Source organism: Ctenopharyngodon idella, chromosome 20, assembly GCF_019924925.1.
Source record: "Ctenopharyngodon idella isolate HZGC_01 chromosome 20, HZGC01, whole genome shotgun sequence".
Taxonomy (NCBI): domain Eukaryota; kingdom Metazoa; phylum Chordata; class Actinopteri; order Cypriniformes; family Xenocyprididae; genus Ctenopharyngodon; species Ctenopharyngodon idella.
Window position 1 is genome coordinate 10,913,397 of NC_067239.1, and position 24,703 is coordinate 10,938,099.

The 24,703-nt window shown below is 35.9% G+C and overlaps 2 protein-coding genes across 7 annotated transcripts in view; both read left to right on the forward strand.

Annotated features, from left to right (window-relative positions):
• LOC127502714 (DNA polymerase zeta catalytic subunit-like) overlaps positions 1–24,703 on the forward strand; it is an 845,784-nt gene that overhangs the window by 96,941 nt on the left and 724,140 nt on the right. The gene's annotated exons all lie outside the window — the stretch shown is intronic.
• tshr (thyroid stimulating hormone receptor) overlaps positions 1–24,703 on the forward strand; it is a 68,408-nt gene that overhangs the window by 33,256 nt on the left and 10,449 nt on the right. For 3 of the 6 annotated variants that reach the window (XM_051876004.1, XM_051876006.1, XM_051876009.1), the window contains exons 2-4: positions 3,163–3,234; positions 5,894–5,968; positions 23,830–23,904. In XM_051876004.1, the coding sequence (XP_051731964.1) occupies positions 3,163–3,234; positions 5,894–5,968; positions 23,830–23,904 (222 nt within the window). The remainder of the gene's footprint in view (positions 1–3,162; positions 3,235–5,893; positions 5,969–23,829; positions 23,905–24,703) is intronic. The other 3 variants (XM_051876007.1, XM_051876010.1, XM_051876008.1) reach the window with 2 other exon arrangements.

A 24,703-nucleotide genomic window follows, 5' to 3' on the forward strand; every position in this document is an offset into this window, starting at 1 on the left:
AGTCTGTTTATTTTGTCAGGGTGGTCTTTTCTCCTTTTTCCTTTATCTACCTGTTCCAGCTTTGGGCTGTGAATTAGCCTATTGTTTAAACACCCATGAGTGCCCATTTTTGACAAGGGCACATCATACCATATAGCAGTTTCTTTATATACTTTTATAAACAACAATAACTCGACAACATGATTAATTATGTTTTCTATGCCATTTAGAGTTGTAGCTGTAGTCTGCATAAACAAGTTAAAGAGACAGCATTTTCCTGTCTATAGCAACAACAGGTGAGATATTTGCTTGATTTGGCCATGATTAAATCCACACAATTTTGTTTAGACTTACCACTTACAAGACCTGCTCCATTCACTCAAGGAGAAAACAGGCAGTAACCTGAATCACAATTTAATTGCCTCAAGACCTCTGTGAAGCTCTATCCAGACTTTATCCAGAGGTTTTTTTTTTTTTTTTTTTTTCCAGAATGGAAGTCTTGCAGACATACATCCGAGTGTAGTTATATCTGCACTGGAAAATATCGCAGGCCTTTAGGTGTGTTTACGCCATGTTATAATTACCTAATTACGAGATTTCAACTTGTAAAAAGCTTTCATGTTCCCATAGAGCTCGTAATTACAGCTTGTGAGATAGAAATTTTCTGAGAGGACTTGTACAACATGACCGCTGTACCTCCTGACCACTGCAGGTACATTTAGGCAGTGATAGTGTTGCCACAGAAAGTGAACAGCTCCAAATAGAATGTCATGTGTTGTCATCACGTGTAGTCGTTAATAAAAAAATGAGTTTTGCTAAATGGAAATAGGACAAATGGTGTAAAAAGTCCACACATTGCATTTAAATGAACACGCATTTTGATTGGTAACAACGGTCATACATCATTTCATGACAACAGACGTAACATGACATTGTCATTATTTTTACGCCAGCTAGAGGGCGCATGACTTTAAAATGTAAATATAGGTCGTAATAAGGTTCTTTTTTTGGAGGACAGTCTGGTAAAACTCCAGTGGCAATTTAAACCCATACGACTCATGCACTTCTGAAACCATATAATAGCTTTCCGTCAAAATCACACCAAAATTTAAGTTAAATTTACTGATGATCTTCCTCTCCCATATATTTCATATCTTACTTGCACTTTATATTCAAAAATATTGTGATGTGATATGAGATATGAGAGCTATGATGGAAGAAAAGATTTTCAGTAAATAATAGGTTTACAGTTTTTTACAATTGCTAACAAGCGTTTACCAATACTTAAAGTACTTTTTCTAAACTCTTAACACAGCAACGTACATACATCATACAATTAGCCAAATAGTTAATTTTCTGCCCAAAATCATATTTTGTTAAATAAATACAAACTCTTCATTTCAAAATGCTAAAAAAACTTTTTTCAACATATACTAACTTTATCAAAACAGCAAACTTGATTCAAAATCGAGTCGTTCTGTCAAAACACTAGCACTAGTTTTCTATCCAACATGAACATGTAGTCAATCAGCACAATGACTGTCAAAATACTAACAGTTGATGGAATTATGAAAACTGCATTACTTGTCATGTTTCAGTTCTACCTGCAAAAAATATGAAATCCATTGTTTTTAAAATTCAGTTTCCTTTTACTGCAGTAAAAGTAGAATGCTTACATGTAAGCCATTCTACATTTTTGGTTGAGTGTTGAATGTGTGCATTCTTGGCAACATATTATCTAAAAGTGAATGAGTCATTACTTTATAGAATGTGCAGTAGAAAAAAAAAAAAAAAAAAAAGGAAGAAGAAGAAAGTAACAGAATTGCTCAGGGCAGCCACTGTTCAAATGAGTCCCCTATGCAGAACTTCAGTTGCCCCCTTGGTTGAAATGTCTTTCTGGGGGTGGATGTGTGGTGTTGATGGTGCCCCCATAGAAGATGGGATGGTGTCCCCTTGGTAGTCAGTACCCTGTGCAGACCACATATTTTGCAAATATGGAACAGTGGTAGTGGAATTGTTGTAGTATGAAGCTTTTACTGAAATGAAAACATGAAATTGCTGCCATTGATCAACAACAAATCCAACATACATGGCCTTTGGTTATTATGGAAGCTTTTTTTCCATCACAGAATAAAAAGGCATAAAAGGTAATTGTGACTTTTTATCTCACAATTCTTTCTTTTTTTTCTTGCAATTGTGACACAACTACCTTTTTTATATTCTATGCATGGCAGAAATAAGCTTTCATAGGTTCCACATGTGTAAGGGGGAAACCATAAAGATGTACAATCCAACACATATTCTTCTCTCCCATATACCTCTTATTCTCCCTTGTCCTGATCCAACTACTCCTCTGCTCCTTCATCTATTCCTCTCCCTCACCCAGACTTTTTTTTTTCTCTCTGCTTCTCTGTGTTGTTCTGCATGCACACTGAACAAATCCAATTCAAACTGTCCTATTTTACTCTATGTCCATGTAATGAAAAGAACTTCAACACTTGACTATGCCTCCAACTAAGATTGGAATCTGCTATTTCTCAATATTTCAGTGATCTGCTAATTAAAAATTCTTATCAATTGTTTCAGTATTTGTTTTATTTATTTTTTTCAATACTCTGAGCTGCTGTTGTTGCAGAAGTATAGGTTTTATACTATATTTAATGATTGGAACATTCTGTCTTCATTTCTGACTTGCTGTGTTTAAGCATTTGTAAATAAGATCAGAAAGATCCATGATTTTGGTATGGGGTAAGCTTATATGAAAAGAAAATTTAAGCATTTTAGAAACGTGTTAAATGACTGCATTTTGTGTGTAAACGACATGAATTGTGTTAATGGTATGGCCACAAAAGACGAATGTTGTGCTTTAGAGTTTTGAAAATGTGACTACAGATTGGACAAAAAATATTGGTGTCTGGGATGCCGTGAACCCAGAGACTAGTGTGCACCGTGTTTTTAAGAGCTATAACTTGAATGTGTGCTAAAAAATAAATAGTGCTCATAACAGCTTTATTCTCATTTGAAACAGAGTGGTGACAAAAAAAAACAATATTCGTTACATCTTAACAAGTGGATTATTATAAAATGTATGTATGATTGTTATATAATTGTATGTAAATGTAAATATAAGTTGTAATTATCAGACAAATCTATATGTATTTGTAATTATCTTTTCATTTCTAGAAGTCTCTACGAGACAAGCTTGACGACAGTTCCCCAAGATGCCTTTGCAAATATGGTCAATATCTCAAGAATGTAAGTACTTTTTTTTTTTTTAGAGACAAAGCCATTTGACATTAGAGTATTTATTTAAAAAAAATACTACACTAAAATCTTGCTGTTTGTAAGTGAATAGATTTTAGTGTTTGCAGAATTAATAAACCTGATGGTACCTAAACATTTCCATTATCTGCAAAATTAAATGTTATATATGAATACTACATGGCATAAATGCAATTTCAAGAGTGACTCCTATATCCCGTACATACACAGAATAATAATTTAAAGGATTGTCATTCCGAAAACACTGCAGTGTGTAAGTGGCCACTGAGAGCGAGCATCAGGATGCGATGCTACAAAAAATAATGGGTGTTTGGTGGTAGTGTAGACTGAAATGCCATTCATCAGCACTTGATTTTTGCTCATTGCTTTTACCTTTATTGTCTAAACAGGCATTAGCAACTACTCCTATATTAGGGTTGTGATTACTTATTCCTCAACATTCAACTAAAGTTTTTTTTGGTAAAGAGCTGGATTAAAATAATACTCAAACTAAGGAAAGTAAAGGAGAATTCTGCATTAATTGTATTTTCTTTTCTTTTTTCTTTTTCTTTTTAAATATTCCTTCATAATTCAAACAACTTTTAGCTGCCATACTTCAATTGAAGAAACATATGTGGCAACATAAATAACTTTTTTAATTTTTTACATTGAGAAACACTTGATCCTAATATTTAACTTAATTGAGGAAGTCATACAGAAGTTATAATTGCCCCCATTTGTAAAAAATTCTCAGAAAGTTATTTGATTACAATTCTTTTACTTCTCTTCTCTACTGTGCATATGCTAAGTGTCTTGACACCCTAGAACAGTGGTCACCAACCTTTTTAAGCCCAAACCTCGACCTTTTGATCCCTGACCTCGACCTTTATGAAAGACAAGATCTACCTTGAAGAATTGATAGAAAAAAACAGCCCAGATTGTATTCAGTATTTTTTCATGGGCAATTCAGATTCTGATATATTTATTTTTTACAAGCAAATGGGCAGATTCCGATACTGGTTGCAGATTATTATATATATATATATATATATATATATTAGTTTATTTGTTCTATAACAAGCAAATTGGCCTTAAACAAAAATATCTAGCAATTTCAAATTAGAGGTAACCACTGCATTTTAATCCTGATCCAAACAAAGATGCTACACACATTGCATAAGCAGTTGTTTTTTTTTATTTGAATTAGATTTAATTTCAAGATTTAAAGAAAAAACAGAATGGTCTGACTTTATCTTTGTGAAATTATATGCTACACACAAAAAAAAAAATCATGAAACAAAAACAGTAGACAGGCGGAATGTGACGCAAATTGTAACGATCCAGTCCAAACTGAAGGTGAGCTTGATGAACCCAAGTGCAGTTTATTGAATTATCCAAAGTGAACAAACCAAAGAAAGCAACCAACTTGAACTGAACATAAGCAGACTTGACTATGAACAGACTTGACTATGAACAGACTTGACTATGAACAGACTTGACTATGAACAGACTTGACTTGAATACTCACCGACAGCAGGGTTACATTAACAATAACAATACACAACAAAACAACATGGTGAAGACAATGGCTTTAAATACAAGAACTTAGAGAACACATGACTAAGACAACCAATGGGGAAGTGACACAGGAACAAGGGAACCAATGACAGAACAGAACTCAGAAACACATGACCATAAACAACCAATGAGAACATGACACATAGACTAAGGGAGAACATGAGGAGCAAGGGAAGCATGACACAAGCAAGCAACATGAAACAAACTACAAAATAAAAGACATGAAAACATGAACATGAAAACAAGAACATGAACAAAACCCAAAACTAGACATTACACAAATTCACTCTCTGACACTCTGACAGCAGGTGGCGCTTATGGAAGAGCAGTAATACAGCGTTTCCTTTGTTACCGCTTTAAACAAAGCAGCACTGCGCTTATAAATAGCTACTTTATTCAGAGGTAAGAGGAAAATGAAATGCCGTTGCCATAAAAACTTTTCTGAAGACAGTAAATTCCCTTCAGAGATACATTCATATAACCCCTCACCCCCAATTCAATATTTATATTTTCTTCCTATATTTCGAGCATTGTGAACAGTGAGCTGCTCTGCCTGCTACAGAATTTTCTCCTCTTTGCGTCCGTCTTCAGCATCTCTGGCCTCTGTTAATGGCCGTTTACAGACTCAGGCATGATGTGGGCTATTTACCTTTATCACTGTCCCAGTAGCTCCTGAAAATAACAGAAAAATAAATACAAGAATACAGTACAAAGACTGGAGAAATGTAATGTATTTTTGTACTCATATTTCTGTTATTTTTGGGAGCTACTGGAACAGTGATAAAGATCTACCAGTCGATCGCGATCCACTGCCCTAGAATGTTTGTGTTTGAAGAAATTTAATGTGCTACATTTACTCTTGTTCTTCCCTACATGAATACATGATGGAGAGTGCACTAGCCAAGACTAAAAACATGGGTTGATTTCATTATTAAGATTCAAAGGAGTTCTCTCTCTCTCTCTCTCTCTCTCTCTCTCTCTCTCTCTCTCTCTGCTGAGGGATTTTAGCTTGAAAAAACCTAGTATGATTATAAAACTCTGGATTTTACCAGCATTTTCTCCCTTCTTTCTTCAGATATCTGTCCGTGGATGTCTCTCTGAGCAGGTTAGAAAGGCATTCCTTCTACAACCTGAGAATGCTTACTCATATGTAAGTCAATTATATAAAGTCCATATATAAATTCCAGTTAACCACACTCAAATAAATCATATATCAGTGTCACTGGTTAATAAATCCTCTTTCACTGAAATTACTTTTGAAATAGGTACATGTTTCATTGTGAGGCTGAGCTACAGTGGTCGCCTTTTTGCAGTAGAATCTGATGTCTTATCAGATTTACCGTGTACAAAAGTATTTCCATAAAATTATGGAAAATTTTGAAAACATTTGTTTTTTACAGCTTGGTTTCATTGTTTATACATAGGTATTTGTACGTAACATTTAAGGTACAAAAACATACTTTTTTGCGTGTTTTTGGGTAGATGCTGAGACATACAATATGGATAGGGTGACCAGATTTGTCATTGTGGAATACAGGATGGATTATTTCATGATATGAGAATTTTTATTTCATGATAACAATATATATTAGACAGTTATTTTAATTTTATTATATAAAAAAGAACAAAGAAGCAAATTACAAACAATAGGACAAATACAATAAAGATACAAATTACATAAACTATGTATTTCAAGTACAGTAGGTTTATTTAACATGTATACATTTATTTAACATCTTTTGTTATTTGATTAACATTAATGACACAGACAGGTATTTTAGGCTGCTGTCACTTTAAAACCGAACTTAGATCTAATATACTGACACATATTCATTTTCACGGTTGGGGCTAGAAGGGATACATCTATGGCCAGATTGTCCTACTGGGCATGTGCACATCAATATTGCATCACTTTTGTCACTCTGAACAAAAATGAATGACTGTAATTGCATTATTGTAAGGGTAGGTTTAGGGTTGGGGTAGGTGTAGATGTTAATAAAACACAATTTGATAAGTAGCAAATTAAATTTATTGTTATTTTATGGCGGGATTTTGCGTCACTTCCTGCCATAGCTGTATCCCTTCTAGCCACAACCATTTTTTTCACCAAGCTGTTTATAACGTTCACTTAAAACTCTGGGGTTGGCAAACGCGCTGATTTTCTTCACATAGCAGCAAAATCGACTTAAAAAAGTCATTTTTTGTCATACAGATAAAAGTAATACATCAATTGAAACTACAGAATGTCTACTTTTATTTGTGTGCACTCATAATAACAGCAAAATGATGTGCTTTTATAAAATAAAGGAAATAAACAAGGTGTGCTGTCTGCTGTCTAAATCTCTGTGGATTTCTCTGTGGATAAAAATGTGTTTCAAAAACGATCCAAAACTCAGCGAATATTTGTCACATATACATGAGAAACACGTCTCTAGAAAGCTTAGAATGTCTTATTTTAAATTATATAAGTCAAGTCAAAACAAATGTTCTCTCGTTATGTAGGTTCATTCTTCTCTGTCTGAACTAATTATTTTTAATGTCCCACTCCCACCGCTATTCATACCTTAATCATCCATGTGATCCTGTAAACGCCCCTATTCTCAATGTAAACAACGCAACTTCATCAGTCTCTTCAAGTTTTCATAGAGTTTGGAAGACAAACACACAATGTGGAATAAGCCTCGAATTTCCCTCAGAAGAACACAATGCAAGGCTTGATTCAGCAGAGGGCATCGTTTAGCAAGTAAGTTGATCTATTGTTGCCCTTGGTTTTTTTTTTGTTTGTTTGGTTTTTTAAAAAAATATTAATATGTACAGATTTTACTAGTTTGGCTTTTCCCAGAGTGAAATGTGTGATAACAAGTGAAACGTTGAAATATGAAATATAGAGATATGCAACTTACTGTACATAATTTCAATGCATGTAAATGTGCATTGACACAGGGATGTTTTCATGCTCTATAATATAATATAATATAATATAATATAATATAATATAATATAATATAATATAATTAATATAATATAATCATATGATATAAAATATGAGTGTTTATACTGTAACATGATGAATGTTAAAAAGAAAAAATGTTTGCTGTGCAACAGAGTACTGTGTTCAGGAATATCTGCTCAAATGCAGATGTTTATAATGTATATAGTAATTTATATAAAGTAATTTAGTTTATAAAATGTTTTTATACAGTATGATAATACATAAAGCATGTGTCTATAACAAAATCATGTTTTGTTATGAGTGAGTAATATTGGTGATTGCTAATAATATAGTTGCTTCTGCGATCAGCATGCTCACAGTTACAGTATATATATACAGTTTCTCACAAAAGTGAGTACACCCCTCACATTTTTGTAATGTCTCCGTGATGTCGTCATGGAGGAGTGGAAGAGGATCAAGTGGCAAACTGTGAAGCTCTGGTGAACTCCATGCCCAAGAGGGTTAAGGCAGTGCTGGAAAATAATGGTGGCCACACAAAATATTGACACTTTGGGCCCAATTTGGAAATTTTTACTTAGGGGTGTACTCACTTTTGTGGCCAGCGGTTTAGACATTAATGGCTGTGTGTTGGGTTATTTTGAGGGGACAGCAAATTTACACTGTTATACAAGCTGTACACTCACTACTTTACATTGTAGCAAAGTGTCATTTCTTCAGTGTTGTCACATGAAAAGATATAATAAAATATTTACAAAAATGTGAGAGGTGTACTCACTTCTGCGAGATACTGTATATATATATATAATTTGTTTTTGTTTTTTACAGTGACCAGATGCCTGCACCACAGATGAGTCCTGCTGACACAAACTTTCATATAAGTCTCTTCAAACTATTTTTCTTTGAGAGCACTGTACCTACATCAACAAGTTTAACTATACTGGACTGAGATAAACATGGTAAAACAAGCTTACTACTCATGGTGGGGCTGTTTTTTCTTTCAGTGTATAGCAAAAAGCCTAAAAAACACATTGGAAATGCCAGATATGTTTGCTTATTTCTCCAGTTGAACAGGAACTGTTTCAGGAATGACACAAAGTTGTGTGACTCTGTGCTCAATAATATGACTCTGACCTAATATACCAATATATATATATATATATATATAGTGTTGTTAATAAAATATCTCCTCACATTCTTTTTTTTGTTACAGTCCAGCCATTAGGGGAGTGTCTTTGTTTTCCCAGGTGTGAAACACTCAATATTCATGATGATTCATGATTCACATACAGTCTTTCTGACACAAAATGTGTCTTATTATTTTATGTGAATGAGTGCTCAGGAGGATTTTCACATCATTTTAGAGTAAAAATTCTAGTCTACAAGAGCCAGTTCTCAAAAGTCTTGTAAAAATAGGTTCAGTTTGCGTTTTATGGCCTTATTTCAGTGACTAAAAAAATAACTTCTCAAAAATACAAGCTATCATGACATGATACTTAGATATTACCATAGCAGAGTTTGTGCTGGACATAATGTAGTCATATATAAAGCCATTAAAATATTTTAAGTTAAGTAAAAAACACAAATGTCAGGGCATGTCAAAACATCTCCAGTGCCCCAAAACCACCTCAGACCCCAGAGGGTATTTTCGTGAGATACTCCACATGACGGGCATTTTGACAACTGTGTCTGTATCTGATCATTCAGGCGCAAAGAGAACTAAATTCGGGATTGTGCGCTGAGAGAGCACTTCTGGTGCATGTTATTCAGCGTGATACCACATTGAGTTCTTTTTTCACAACTTACTGCACATAATATCTTGATAAAATTTTCCTTGTTAAAAAGATCCTTGTTAAAAGTACAGCAGACACGCTTCTTTGACATCTTCACGTCCAACTTGTATGCCGTCTTCACTAACTGCAGATTTGATGACAGACTCACTGTCATACTGGTTCCAACTATGTTGCTCAGGAAAATACTTATTGAAATGTGCAAACAGGGCTTACAGATGGAGAGTGATTTTTTATTTTTTTTTATTTTATTTTTTGTAGCATCCCAGTTAAGCTCTTTTTACGTGAGAAATTCATCCAAGGTTGGAACATGTCTATATTACCCCCATCAACCTGCCCTCTCCATCGCTCCAGTTTCCTCACAAACCCCATAATTTTATCGGACATTGTTAGTAGGTTTGAATTCGGGCCCTGAAGAGACAAATTAAGGGTAAGTCTATCAAAAATGCCAGGCAGGTATGGAAGATCTGTGAGCCACTTTGAGTCAGTAAAATAATTTGCAAAGTAAGATGCGCAATCAAGCAGAAAAAAATCTTAGTTCGTCACGCAGTGACAATGAAATGAAAATATCCGCTGCAGTACTTGAGAGCCACCTTACCTTTATGTGCAAAAGTAACAATTCATATTCTGAACCCATTTCTTTGCACAACAGGCCAAACAGTCTTGATTTTATTGGACGCGTCTTGATTAAATGTTTGTGAGAGTGTTTGCTGCAAGGGCCTCCCTGGGAATCATACAGTGGGTGAAACAAACATGCGGGGCTATTTAATGAACCAAAGCAGTGAGACCTTTATTTTTCCCTAACATGCCTCCCGCTTCACACCGACACAGTTGTCCCAACAAAGACCAAGTTCATCCAGTTTACCATTGAGTTTTTTTCAAAAACATCTCTTCCAGTGCATGTGTTTTAACAGTGCTGAGCAAAATATGGCATCATGACGGTAGCTGACAAATACAAGAAGTTGGGAGGGGTTTGAGATGTCTGATGTCTGTCGACTAATTGCATGTCCATCTAAATGCAATGAAAGATGTCTGTCTAGATGTCTGTCTAATTGCAATGAAACAATTTTTCCATCTCTTATTCTCTCATTTAGTTGACATTTTATGTAAGTTGCCATCTCAGTGATCTCAGTGTTTGTCTGATAGTGGAACCAGTGTGGAATCACTGGTACACTTATCTCCAAACACAGTTCTACAGATGACCATTGCTGCTGGACAAATGAGGCTCTCTGTAATTGTATGAGGTTTTTTTCACCGGCCCATTTTATTTTTAGTTATTTTGCTCGAACTCAATCGCATCTGCTCTAACCGTAGCCAACAATAATATGTAAAGGTCACCTGATTAGCTGCGGTTCTGTAATGTCTAGTTTTGAGTTTTGTTCATGTTCTTGTTTTCATGTTCAAGTTTTCATGTCTTTTATTTTGTAGTTTGATTCATGTTACTTGTTTGTGTCATGCTTCCCTTGCTCCTCATGTTCTCCCTTAGTCTATGTGTCATGTTCTCATTGGTTGGTTATGGTCATGTGTTTCTGAGTTCTGTTCTGTCATTGGTTCTCTTGTTCCTTGTGTCACTTCCCCATTGGTTGTCTTAGTCATGTTCTCTTAGTTCTTGTATTTAAAGCCATTGTCTTCCCCATGTTACTTTGTCGTGCATTGTTAATGTAACCCTGCTGTCGGTGAGTGTTCAAGTCAAGTCTGTTCAAGTTCAAGTCTGTTCAAGTTCAAGTCTGTTCAAGTTCAAGTCTAATGGTTGCTTTGTTTGTTTGCTCACTTTACTTCAATAAACTGCACTTGGGTTCATCAAGCTCGCCTTCAGTATGGACTAATCGTTACAGGGACTAATCAGATTGCCCCCTCTAGTGGATGGATTTGCTAGCTTATATTCAGTTGTTTCACTTACAGTTTTTTTTCAACTGCTTACACACATTTTCAAAACTTTGCCTTTTTTTTTTGAAACTTTACACACAAATCCAAGAATTGCACACACAAAATGCAAAACGCCTTACGTCTCTTGCAAAATGAAGCACTGCATTCAAAATATCACAAACACATCTCAAAAGCAAACATGTCTTACATTGCAAACACCTTTGCCATAATATCCTAATTTTGGATATATCATATACACACAGTTATTCAAAGCCTAAAGCTCTTCTTTCATGAGCTCCTATGTACATTTCTGTACAAGATTAAAAGTAATTGGCAGAGAGATGTTGAAAAATTCACAGTAAACATGAAAGCAAGATTAAAACCAAACTTTTTTTTTTTCTTTTTTTTTTTACTGTAAGCATTTGTGGTTGTGAATACAGTATTACACAGTATGAAAGAAAAGAAATACATCAACCATGTGTAGTTGGACAGAAACAATGGTTGTTTGAAAAAGGAAATCAAGATACTTCCTGTTAGATTTTTGTGTGTATCATAGAGAATTGTGTGTTGTGTTTTGCAAAAAATGTTTTATGAAATTGAAAACTAATTCGAAGGCCGAGAATAGGTAAAAAAAAAAAAAAAAAAGCTGTGAATGCTGGATCCATCCTTGTGCCTCAACTTCTTCACAACTTCTTGAAGAATTCATATGGGTTGCAACCATATACTTTCTATCTCCAAGAGGAGAATATGCTGGAAGGAACACCATCCTGAAATGCTGGTGATGCTCAAACCACTCTTGCACCAGTGATTTTATATTTCAGTATAATTCCTGCCAAAATGCACAAAGTTTGCAAACATTCTGATTTGATCGTGCTTTTATCAGTTTTGAAAGCAGTGTGTTAGCAATCGAAAAATGTGCTGCAAATATAGTATATTGTGTTTTGCAGATGGTGAAGTATGAAATACATAAGTGTTCATGGATTTTGGAAAATGTGCTCATTGAATGCATTTTGTGTGAAAGCAATGAAAAATTATTCACAGTTTGGTCCGCATAGACTTCTGCTTTGCTGAAGTTTGCTGAGTTTTGAAAATGTTGCTTAAGTATTGACCGATGCTCAACGCGCTGCAAATTAAGAAAACACATGCAAATAGAAAAAACACCAGCAAATAAAGAAAACATCTTCATCAGTTTGACAACACATGCGCTGCAAAAGTTCACAACACATGCAAATACAGAAACGCGCTGCAAAAGTTCACAACACAAGCAAATACAGAAATGCGCAGCAAAAGTTCACAACGCATTCAAATACAAAAACACGCTGCAAAAGTTCACAACACATGCAAATACCGAAACGCGCTGCAAAAGTTCACAACACATCCAAATACAGAAACGCTCTGCAAAAGTTCACAACACATCCAAAAATAGAAACGCGCTGCTAAAGTTCTCAACACAAGCAAACACAGAAACGTGCTGCAAATAGGCCTGCTCACAATGCACATACGATCAGGATGTTAAAGGGATAGTTCACCCAAAAATGCTGTTCCACACCCGTAAGACCTTTGTTCATCTTCGGAACACAAATGAAGATATTTTTGTTGAAATCCGATGGCTCAGTGAGGCCTGCATAGCCAGCAATGACATTTCCTCTCTCAAGATCCATTAATGTACTAAAAACATATTTAAATCAGTCCATGTGAGTACAGTGGTTCAATATTAATATTTTAAAGCAACAAGAATATTTCTGGTGCACCAAAAAAACAAAATAATGACTTACATAGTGATAGCCAATTTCAAAACACTGCTTCATGAAACTTCGGAGCGTTATTAATCTTTTGTGTCAAATCATGATTCGGATCGCGTGTCAAACCGCCAAACTGCTGAAATCACGTGACTTTGGTGCTCCAAACCACTCATTCGACACAAAAGATTCATGACGCTCCGAAGCTTCATGAAGCAGTGTTTTGAAATTGGCTATCACTATATAAGTTGTTATTTTGTTTTTTTGGCGCACCAAAAATATTCTTGTCACTTTATAATATTAATATTGAACCACTGTATCTGGTATGTGCTATTTGCAGCGCATTTCTGTATTTGCTTGTGTTGTGAACTTTTGCAGCGCGTGTATTTGCATGTGTTGTGAACTTTTGCAGCGCGTTTCTGTATTTGGTTGTGTTGTGAACTTTTGCAGCGCTTGTATTTGCATGTGTTGTGAACTTTTGCAGCGCGTTTCTGTATTTGCATGTGTTGTGAGTATTTGCAGCGCGTTTCTGTATTTGGTTGTGTTGTGAACTTTTGCAGCGCGTTTCTGTATTTGCTTGTGTTGTGAACTTTTGCAGCGCATTTTTGTATTTGGATGTGTTGTGAACTTTTGCAGCGTGTTTCTGTATTTGCTTGTGTTGTGAACTTTTGCAGCGCGTTTTTGTATTTGGATGTGTTGTGAACTTTTGCAGCGCGTTTTTGTATTTGGATGTGTTGTGAACTTTTGCAGCGTGTTTCTGTATTTGGATGTGTTGTGAACTTTTGCAGCACGTTTTTGTATTTGGTTGTGTTGTGAACTTTTGCAGCGCGTTTTTGTATTTGGATGTGTTGTGAACTTTTGCAGTGCGTTTCTGTATTTGCATGTGTTGTGAACTTTTGCAGCACGTTTCTGTATTTGGTTGTGTTGTGAACTTTTGCAGCGCATTTCTGTATTTGCATGTGTTGTGAACTTTTGCAGCACATGTGTTGTCAAACTGATGAAGATGTTTTCTTTATTTGCTGGTGTTTTTTCTATTTGCATGTGTTTTCTTCAGTTGCAGCGCATTGAGCTCTCTTGGCCACCGTAATTTACAGTTTTTCTGAATTGCCAAAACACTACATCCCATTCTCTGAACCAAATTCTCAATAGCCTAAACCAGTTTGTCAAATAAATCACTCTTTCTGTAAAACATTAAACAAGTTCAGGTGACAATATATGAGGGAGAGGAGGAAGAGTGTATGTAAGAGATGGTGAACGAAGAGGTTGAGAACAAGAAAGAGCTAGGTGTGGACAGTGTTGGATCTGGCAGACTAGAGGGTTTTTCCCTTTGCCTGGTAAGAGGTGTGATGTTGACAAAGTCCTCAGGCCGGTCATTCTGCCTCAGTATCATGATGCTGAGGAAGAATGAATCTCTCATTGACCTTGATTTTGCAGTTGCACAACTCTTTTGAGCGTACAGTAACATGCTTTTCATTTAGAGTTTTTTAACCTTTTTGGCTTTTGCAGATGGGTTACTGTATTTTCACAGTATGCAAGTGCTGAATATACAGACATTCAGTAGGCCTACTATACAATATTCAGTACAATACTATACTTGCACTGCATACAGTATACAAAAAAACACACCCCTCTCTTCTTTGCTCTGCCTCCAAAACTCACACTCCAATTCTAACCACCCTGCTCTGAGTCAGTCTCAAACCGCTGCGCGATCGTTGCTGGCATGTGAGGCGAATGCACTACCAATAACGCTAAACACTTCATTCTCTAACGGCCGTCAGCGCGCAGTCGTTTAACTACAAAACTCTCACAGTCTGGCTGCTGTTACACACGCAATGCGAGTGGATGTCTGTTTATCACAGCTGGCGCACAACAAAATGCTTCACGAAAATAAAGCGCAGTTGATGAACAAACGACAAGAAAGCTCAAAAAATTAACATACAGTACACACAAGTAAATACAAAGTGTTCGTTGTTAGTCACAAACAGCACAGCAACTCCCGACAAGCAAAACCCAGTGTACTTACATGAGAAGCAGGATCAAAGCAGTTTTCAGGCCTTCCCTCTTAGCTCTCCAGCACTGGAAAGCTTTTCTAATATAACCGGGTCCTAAAGCACTTGCCCAGGCATAAAACTTCATTCCAATGATATTCCAGTGATATTCGTTATACGCCCCCTGATACTGATTGATTAGACGTTTGTTATTGGACCTGGCCCGACTAACTTCCAAACAGTGGATTTGAAATATCACTGAGTCCCCCTTTAAGAACCAGAATCTAAAAAGGATATTAAGATATTGCCAAAAGTACTGGGACACCCCTCCAAATCATTGAATTCAGGTGTTCCAGTCACTTCCATGGCCACAAGTGTATAAAATCAAGCACCTAGGCATGCAGACTGCTTCTGCAAACATTTGTGAAAAAATGGGTCACTCTCAGGTGCTCAGTGAATTCAAGCATGGTACTGTGATAGGTTGCCACCTGTGCAATAAGTCCATTCATGAAATTTCCTCACTACTAAATATTCCACGGTCAACTGTTAGTGGTATCATAACAAAGTGGAAGCAATTGGGAACAACAGCAACTCAGCCACAAAGTGATAAACCACGTAAAATCACAGAGCGGGGTCAGCGCATGCTGGGGCACACAGTGCGCAGAAGTCACCAACTTTCTGCAGAGTCAATAGCTACAGACCTCCAAACATCGTGTGGCCTTCAGATTAGCTCAAGAACAGTGCGTAGAGAGCTTCATGGAATGGGTTTCCATGGCCGAGCAGCTGCATCCAAGCCTTACATCACCAAGTGCAATGCAAAGCGTCAGATGCAGTGGTGTAAAGCACACCGCCACTGGTCTCTAGAGCAGTGGAGACATGCTCTCTGGAGTGACGAATCATGCTTCTCTGTCTGGCAATCTGATGGACGAGTCTGGGTTTGTGCCAAGTTGCCAAGTGACTGCATTTTGCCAAGTGTAAAGTTTGGTGGAGGGGGAATTATGGTGTGGGGTTGTTTTTCAAGGGTTGGGCTTGGCCTCTTAGTTCCAGTGAAAGGAACTCTTAATGCATACCAAGACATTTTGGACAATTTCATGCTCCCAACTTTGTGGAACAGTTTGGGGATGGACCCTTCCTGTACCAACATGACTGCACACCAGTGCACAAAGCAAGGTCCATAAAGACATGGATGAGCGAGTTTGGTGTGGAGGAACTTGACTGGCCTGCACAGAGTCCTGACCTCAACCTGATAGAACACCTTTGGGATGAATTAGAGTGGAGACTGTGAGCCAGGCCTTCTCGCCAACATCACTGCCTGCCTCACAAATGCGCTTCTAGAAGAATGGTCAAAAATTCCCATAAACACACTCCTAAACCTTGTGGAAAGCCTTCCCAGAAGAGCTGAAGCTGTTATAGCTGCAAAGGGTGGGCCAACTCCATATTAAACCCTACAGATTAAGAATGGGATGTCATTAAAGTTCATGTGCACGTAAAGGCAGGCGTCCCAAAACTTTTGGCAATATAGGCTACGTACACACTGTAAGTTTCAGGAGTGACAACTGCATTTAAATGCAGGAGTGAATCCCCTAAATTATCATTACATGTGTGTACGGAACACGACTCACTCTTGAAAATGCAATGATTGACAGCTTGGAAACCATAGTGACGTTCTGGCATCTCTTGTGTTTGGTATCCGTTATTGTGAGTAAAATTACAAAGTAATATTACAGTGATAAAACACTATTTTTTTTTTTTTTTTAGTAATACAGTGACAAAACACTTATTTTCAGCAATTTAACTAGTCGATGGAGGCGTCGTGTTTTTTTTATGCTTGTACAGCCTGTTTCACACAGAGCGTGCTCTTTCTCTGTTGCCATGGTCACTCATTGGGCTTGTTGTTTAAGCTCATCTCATAAAGCAAACAGGTTTATGGAGTTATTAAAGTGAGCAGACATGAATCGTGATATTTTGGTCTTATTTTCAACATAAATTTGGATTTATTTCGGTTTATTATGGGCTTATTCTTGTTCGCTGATTTTACTAGCAAGATCTGGCAACTCGATGAGTCAAGGCTTGTGCTTTCCATGTGATTCACCGCGCATACAGAAGAGAGACACATCGTTTTGTGCGTTAAAAAACGTCATTAACAACTAGTTGTTCAGTTTGGTTCCGTACACACTGCATAGAATTTCTGTAAACGCGGTTGTCACTTTTCTCTCAATAAACTCGTAATTTACTGCTTATTAATAGTTAGTAAAGTACTTGTTAAGTTTAGGTATTGGGTAGGATTAGGAATGTAGAATAAGGTCTTGCAGAATAAGGCATTAATATCTGCTTAATAAGTACTAATAAATAGCCAATATTCCAGTAATATGCATGCCAATAAGCAACTAGTTAAAAGACCTTAAAATAAAGTGTTACCGTGTATCTTTAATACTTCTTGAATTACAGGCATGCAAACATGAGGCAAAAATACAAGAAGTGCTTTTTGCCATTTTTGAACTGTCACTGTTGGCATATAATTAAACAAAGATTGCTAAAGTCAATAGATTTTACTAATAGATCTACCAATCTCTGATGCCATCTTTCTAAAGTAATTTTTACACCCCTGTACATTGGCTACAAATCTTAAGTGAAAATGGTAATTTTGACCCCCCTCTACAAAATAGTGGATTACTCGGTAAATATACATTTAATATTTTGGCTTTCATCACATTTATGTTTGTCTTTCTACAGAAAACTACATATTAACAAAATCAAAAATTTGAGCTGGGGGGAGTTTCTGAAATTTGGTTGATTTGACACGGAATGACCCTATTGTGAAGATGCTGTGAAACAATCTAAAATGTATGAAGTGCTTTAGAAATAAAGTTGACTTTCTGACCTGTATATGCACATTCAGTGTATGTGTGTGTGTGTATATATATATATATATATATATATACTGTATATACACATATATTTACACTATAAACAAATGCAGGGGGGTAAAAAAATTCTTTCTTTCTCAAAACACTGAACTGTGTTTACGGTTTTGCAAAAAGTTTGTTTTACAATTGCAAACACATAATGTGCTTGTAGTTTTGCAGACTTAGACTGAAGATTGAATACATGAATGAATGGTTTCACTGCATGGGCCTCATGTACCATTTTTAGTGTCTAAGCAATTTGAAAAAACTGTAACATCCTTATCCTATCCCAGCATATCATGCAGAAACTTAAAATTAAGCCATTTATAGGTTTATAAATTACATACTTCACTTTAACACACAGGGTAAAATGAAACAAATACACACAGGAACTGCAATAATGCACAAATGTAACACAAAAGAGATTTATTCACTTACAGAACAAACTGAGAATTATTTACATTAAAGGTTTTGGTTTCCAGATGCATGATGGGACACTCCCCGGTGTAGCCTGGGTTCTCTTTTTTCCTCCTGCTACCACCAAAATAAAATTTTTCATGCCTTGCCACTGTCGACTCTGGCATGCATTATGTGTTGACTTTCTATAGCAGCTGCCTTTTTAAACTATTTAAAAGTGGGCGGTAACACTATAATAACGCTCAGTTATAAGTCATTTATAAATTATTAGTTAATGATGAACTAATCATTTACAAAACACGACTATACATTCATAAATGATTAATATGTGATATGTTAACATTTTATTAATGTTTTATTAATTCAGTTATAAGTCACATAAATTATTAGTTAATGATGAACTAATCATTTACAAAACATGACTATACGTTCATAGATTATTAAGTGATGTTAACATTTGTAGCGTCTGTGTAGGATCAGATGAGCAAGTCAACTAAACTTCGTTCAAGTGTTACCTTCTTGATCTTTTGTTTTTAAATCTCACATTGGCTCCGGCCTGGCTGACATTAACAGCTCACTTGACACATTTTATGGCCACATCGATGGATCCCCGATTCTCTCCCTTGTGACTTCAAACGATCATGTTCAACTCAAATCGAATTACTGCGAGCCATGCGGCCGCATTCCAGACATCGTCAAACTCCAATATACGTACGCGCACACACAGAGTAACATACCAGGACTCTCTTTAAGTCACATTCATTAAAATAGGATTAAAATGTAATCCTGTAAGCCTGTATTCCAGTTTTAATCATGTGTTTAATATTAAGTTACGACTATAGTTGTGTGAATTATACCCCAAACCTTTATATGCGAGTGTAAGATTGTATCTGTCTTTATGTCTTTTGCACCCTGGCATGTTTGGTCTTAAACGAATTCTGTCAGGATGCTTTAATTAACTATGCATGTTCTGTTACGATACCATGCATTAGTCAATTTCTAAAGTCTTTTGGAGTAAAAGTTACCAATTCTGAAACCATCATAAATTATGCAAAGTGAGCCGCAAGACAAGACAAAGAGAACTTTTCCCTCCTAAAAATCCACGCTGGACATTGGCTGTTCACCCAAGGAGGCGTTTTGGGCTTGTTTGTCTTTAAAAAGACAACCACAAGCACGTTCCCTTTGTCTCTCGATTGTCTCTCGATTGTCCCTCGCCATTTCACGCACGTCTCTCCCGGACGTCTCGGCGACCGCGCTTCCATCACGCGCTCCTCTTCTTGGCACAAGTCCATTTGTGCCAAGAAGAGCCATCTTTTTGGCACAAGTTTTCTTTTGTCAAGCCTTCTTCATCCGTCGCCCGAAGTCTTCACTCTTCATCGCCTAGGAGACGGACTCTTTCTTCTTTATTTTCCGGTTATCTTACTCTTAAGTTAAACCCTTGTTTGAAAATCCCGCCGAAGAACCCTTTCTCGGAAAAGGACCAATCACTCCATCCGCACGAACTGAAACTCCTGCAGAAACACGAAACAACCACAGCACCTGAACCTATGCAAGTATAGAACCATTCTTTTCGAAGCGTTTTAAGCTCGATGTGTAAGCTGAGTTTTCTTGCTGGCTCTCAAAGGTTTTAACAGTTCGTAATTTGCCATTTCTTTGATCATTTATTTTGATTTGATTTTCTATATATGTGTATTATTTGTGTATATTTAGCCGTATAGCCTCTGTATCCGTAGTTTCATATATTAAATACATTATATTCATGCTCGATTGTTTCTGCTGCTCATTCAAAAAGTCGCTTCTACGTTTCAATTCTGCAACACTGCTTTACGCTTTAAAGCTATCATAGGAAGTTATTCTCGTGGCCAGAGAATAACATTTCTTTTATAATAGTCTATGAGAAAACCCATAGTTTGCTGGACAAACTAGGATAGTTTTTCTAAACAACTATTAAACTAGAACTAATCATATATGTAATTAATTATAATCCGTTGTAATTAATTCACTATATATGTGCATAATTCCCTCTTTGGTCGATCTATATTATAGTTAATCATAACGCGTTATGATTTATTATATATATTTCACCCATGATTTGAGCTAATTGATTAAATACCTGTAATTCGCTACGCATTTTATGAATGTTTTATTAATTCAGTTATAAATCACTTATTAGTTATTAGTTAATGATGAATGAATCATTTACAAAACATGACTATATGTTCATAAATGATTAATAAGTGGTATGCTAACGATTTACAAATGTGTTGTAAGTTAAAATCATTGAAGTATTTATGTCAAAATTGTTTTGTATCATTCTCAATAAATAATTGTTAAGCATGAACAAATGATGAACAAACCATTAGTAAATGATCATTATATGATTTATTGATGAAGCTGGTCTGTGTTCAAAAGCACAAATGATATGTAACACATTTACAGGTGATGAATAGTTTACACTTTAGATTAGGGGATGCAGAGAGTGTTATAAATGACTACATATACAAATAATTTGTAACAAGTAAGAAAGGTCTACAAATGATATGTAACACATTTACAAGTGATGAATAGTTCACACTTTAGATTAGGGGATGAGAAAGCTTTGTAAATGATTTATTCATGCGTTTACACGTCATCTATAACAGGTGTTGAAGACTTTGTAGTGTGTACTGCAGTGTTGACTGTGCTGACTGGTGAGGGTATAGGAAGCTGTCTTCTCTGACACAGTCTTTAACTCTGTGCACCTGATGTGAGCTTCAGTGGAAGGTAAAACTGGTTCAGAGGTTCACTTTATCACTAGATCCACACGCTCCACACAGAACACAAGTCTGTGCTGATGAGTGAAAGGATTTAACATAACCCACTGGAATCACCTGACTGTAAGTCATTTAATAAATGTTTATTCAAACAAATGTTTATAAATGTTTATCCAAACAAATAAATTACTCTTCTTAAAAATAGTGCTTTAGCATACCTGCATGTTTGTGCTTTTGAACACAGACCAGCTTACAACTTCATCAATAAATCATATACTGATCGTTTACTAATGGTTTGTTCATCATTTGTTCATGATTAACAATTGTTTATTGAGATAATGAAACTAAAACAACTGACATAAATAATTCAATGATATATGTGATAAATAATCTATCAACTAATAACTTATAAACCATCTACTAATGATCTGTTTGATTTATTTCATGATTTACACATTTTTTAAGACTTACAACACATTTGTAAATCAATAGCATACCACTTATTATTCATTTATGAACATATAGTCATGTTTTGTAAATTATTTGTTCATCATTAACTAATCATTTATAAATGGCTTATAACTGATTTAATAAAACATTCATAAAATGTTAGTATATCACTTATTACTCATTTATGAATGTATAGTCATGTTTTGTAAATGATTAGTTCATCATTAACTAATAATTTATAAGTGACTTATAACTGAACGTTATTATAAAGTGTTACCAAGTGGGGGTAATTTACCTCCATTTTAGTAGTCTTTAACATGATATAAGTAATTTGTAACCAAAATCTTTTACCTCAATATAAGTAATTTTCAACCCGGTAAGAAACGACATCACAATATAATTCTACCTGAAATCAGAGACGTTACTAACTTGTATTACTTGTGAAAGGTCAGGCGTGTGCCAGAGCATCCGACTTTTCAGACTTTTTCAGACTTTCTACCTGTGACAACCAATCATATTTTATAATACTTTTTTTTTTTTTTTTTTGAGGAGCTAAAGTAACACAAATCTTTTTTTTACTTAATTGTCATCTGCACATAATTTTATTATGTCAAAATAAATTAAATTTGTAAAGTGTTAACTTAATCCATTTGTGTTGGGACTACATTAATTATTTCTTTTGCATTAACTGAATCTGGGCAGTGGATGGGCTGGATCAGTTTTTTAGGGAAATACCTGTGAGTGTTTAATGTTCAGTTATGTTTCACATTTAAAAGAGTTTCTGTAATGTTGATTTTTGAGGTTACCATTGCTCAAGAGTAGAGCTTGTGGTTAGGCTGTGGGTGGCTACATGTTACAAAATTTTGTATGTTATTCTCAGTGAGTACTAATGTGTTTTTATGGCCTATACCTATTGTTCTCCGTAAATTTCTCTTGGCCATATCTATGACATATTAACACATATTGGACCCACAATTCATTACATTATAAATCTACGCAGCTGCAATATATTTCATAAAACCTTGACAAACTCTTTCATTTCACTCCCTCATTTAAGTTGGTTTAACTGCTTGGTTTACACATGCTTGTGTCAGCAGCTCATCGTGTCTTCGAGTCCAAACTGTTTCCTCGGTTCAGAGTAAGCAGTAGTTCACGTGTCTACAGTAGTACACGGATAATAGTTCTCTGTTGAGTCAAGAGTTGGTTAATGGTTACAACAGTCACCAGGACTGTTGTAACCATTAACCAACTCTTGACTCAACAGAGAACTATTATCCGTGTACTACTGTAGACACGTGAACTACTGCCATTGGATCACAGTTATAAAAGCCCTAAAACTTGTTCTATATTATAAAGCACTGAGACGTTATACACAGTATGACTTTCTGTAAAGCTGCTTTGAAACAGTGTGTATTGTAAAATGCTCTATACAAATAAATTTGACTTGACTTGACAGTAGACCCACCTGGCATCACAGTTACATAAATACAGTATAATGTACTATAATGTGTAACAATTATATTAAACTTTAAGTAATTTTATTTCCTTAATTATTTCCTTAAAAATCCTTAATTATCACTGAACACATTCAGTTCGATGTATGTTTGTTAAAAATATCACATCTCATTTGTTTTCAGTAAATTACATTTTAATTTAATTTCAATGAATGACTGAAGCTTGTTTTTTGTTGTTGTTGTTGTTTTTGAGTGCCTGATTAAATACACCCATCTGGTATTATCTTGTCCATCAAAGAAGGTTTCAGTGACTTGTCTTGCCTCCGTACCCATTCTTTGTTGGGGTTTTCTCTTATTGTACCAGAAAATGTGCTTTCAATTACCATATGTGGCTGAGTAACCTGAACATGAGCAAATGAGGTCAAAGAACTGTTATTCCCATCATCTGCAAAAATATTGTGAAATTAATTCTATTACATTTAAGCATAATGTCCAACCAAGGTAAAAAGGTACTGTAAATATTTCAGGCTCATATCTCTTTCATTCAGTCATGTGAAAGAAGACATTACACACTGCACTTCAAGAAGTACATTTTCAATTCATGAAATCAATCAATCTCTCTCTCTCTCTCTCTCTCTCTCTCTCTCTCTCTCTCTCCCTCTCTCTCTCTCTCTCTCTCTCTCTCCCTCTCTCTTCAGAGAAATAAGGAACACAAGGAATCTGACATTCATCCATCCAGAGGCTTTAAAGAATCTCCCTAATTTACAATACTTGTGAGCAAAAGACTGTACACATACTGTCATTTGTTTTGCCTGCACATCATGTTTTGATTTTCTTGTTTTAAATATCTTAGTGAGGTTTATGCATAAATCAAGAAAATGATTTGCCCAAAAAATACAAATAATAAAATTATTTCTCTGAAATGTATTTTAATCATTCACATTTTGGCTTTTCACATACACTATATTGCCAAAAGTATTGGGACACCCCTCCAAATCATTGAATTCAGATGTTCCAATCACTTCCATGGCCACAGGTGTATAAAATCAAGCACCTAGGCATTCAGACTGCTTCTACAAACATTTGTGAAAGAATGGGTCGCTCTCAGGAGCTCAGTGAATTAAATCGTGGTACCGTGATAGGTTGCCACCTGTGCAATAAGTCCATTCGTGAAATTCCTCACTACTAAATATTCATCATATTACATCATCAAGTGCAATGCAAAGTGTTGGATGCAGTGGTGTAAAGCACGCCGCCACTGGACTCTAGAGCGGTGGAGACATGTTCTCTGGAGTGACGAATCACGCTTCTCTGTCTGGTAATCCGATGGATGAGTCTGGGTTTGGCGGTTGCCAGGAGAACGGTATATGCTTGACTGCATTGTGCCAAGTGTAAAGTTTGGTGGAGGGGGGATTATGGTGTGGGGTTGGGCTTGGCCCCTTAGTTCCAGTGAAAGGAACTCTGAATGCTTCAGCATACCAAGACATTTTAGACAATTTCATGCTCCCAACTTTGTGGGAACAGTTTGGGGATGGCCCCTTCCTGTACCAACATGACTGTGCACTAGTGCAC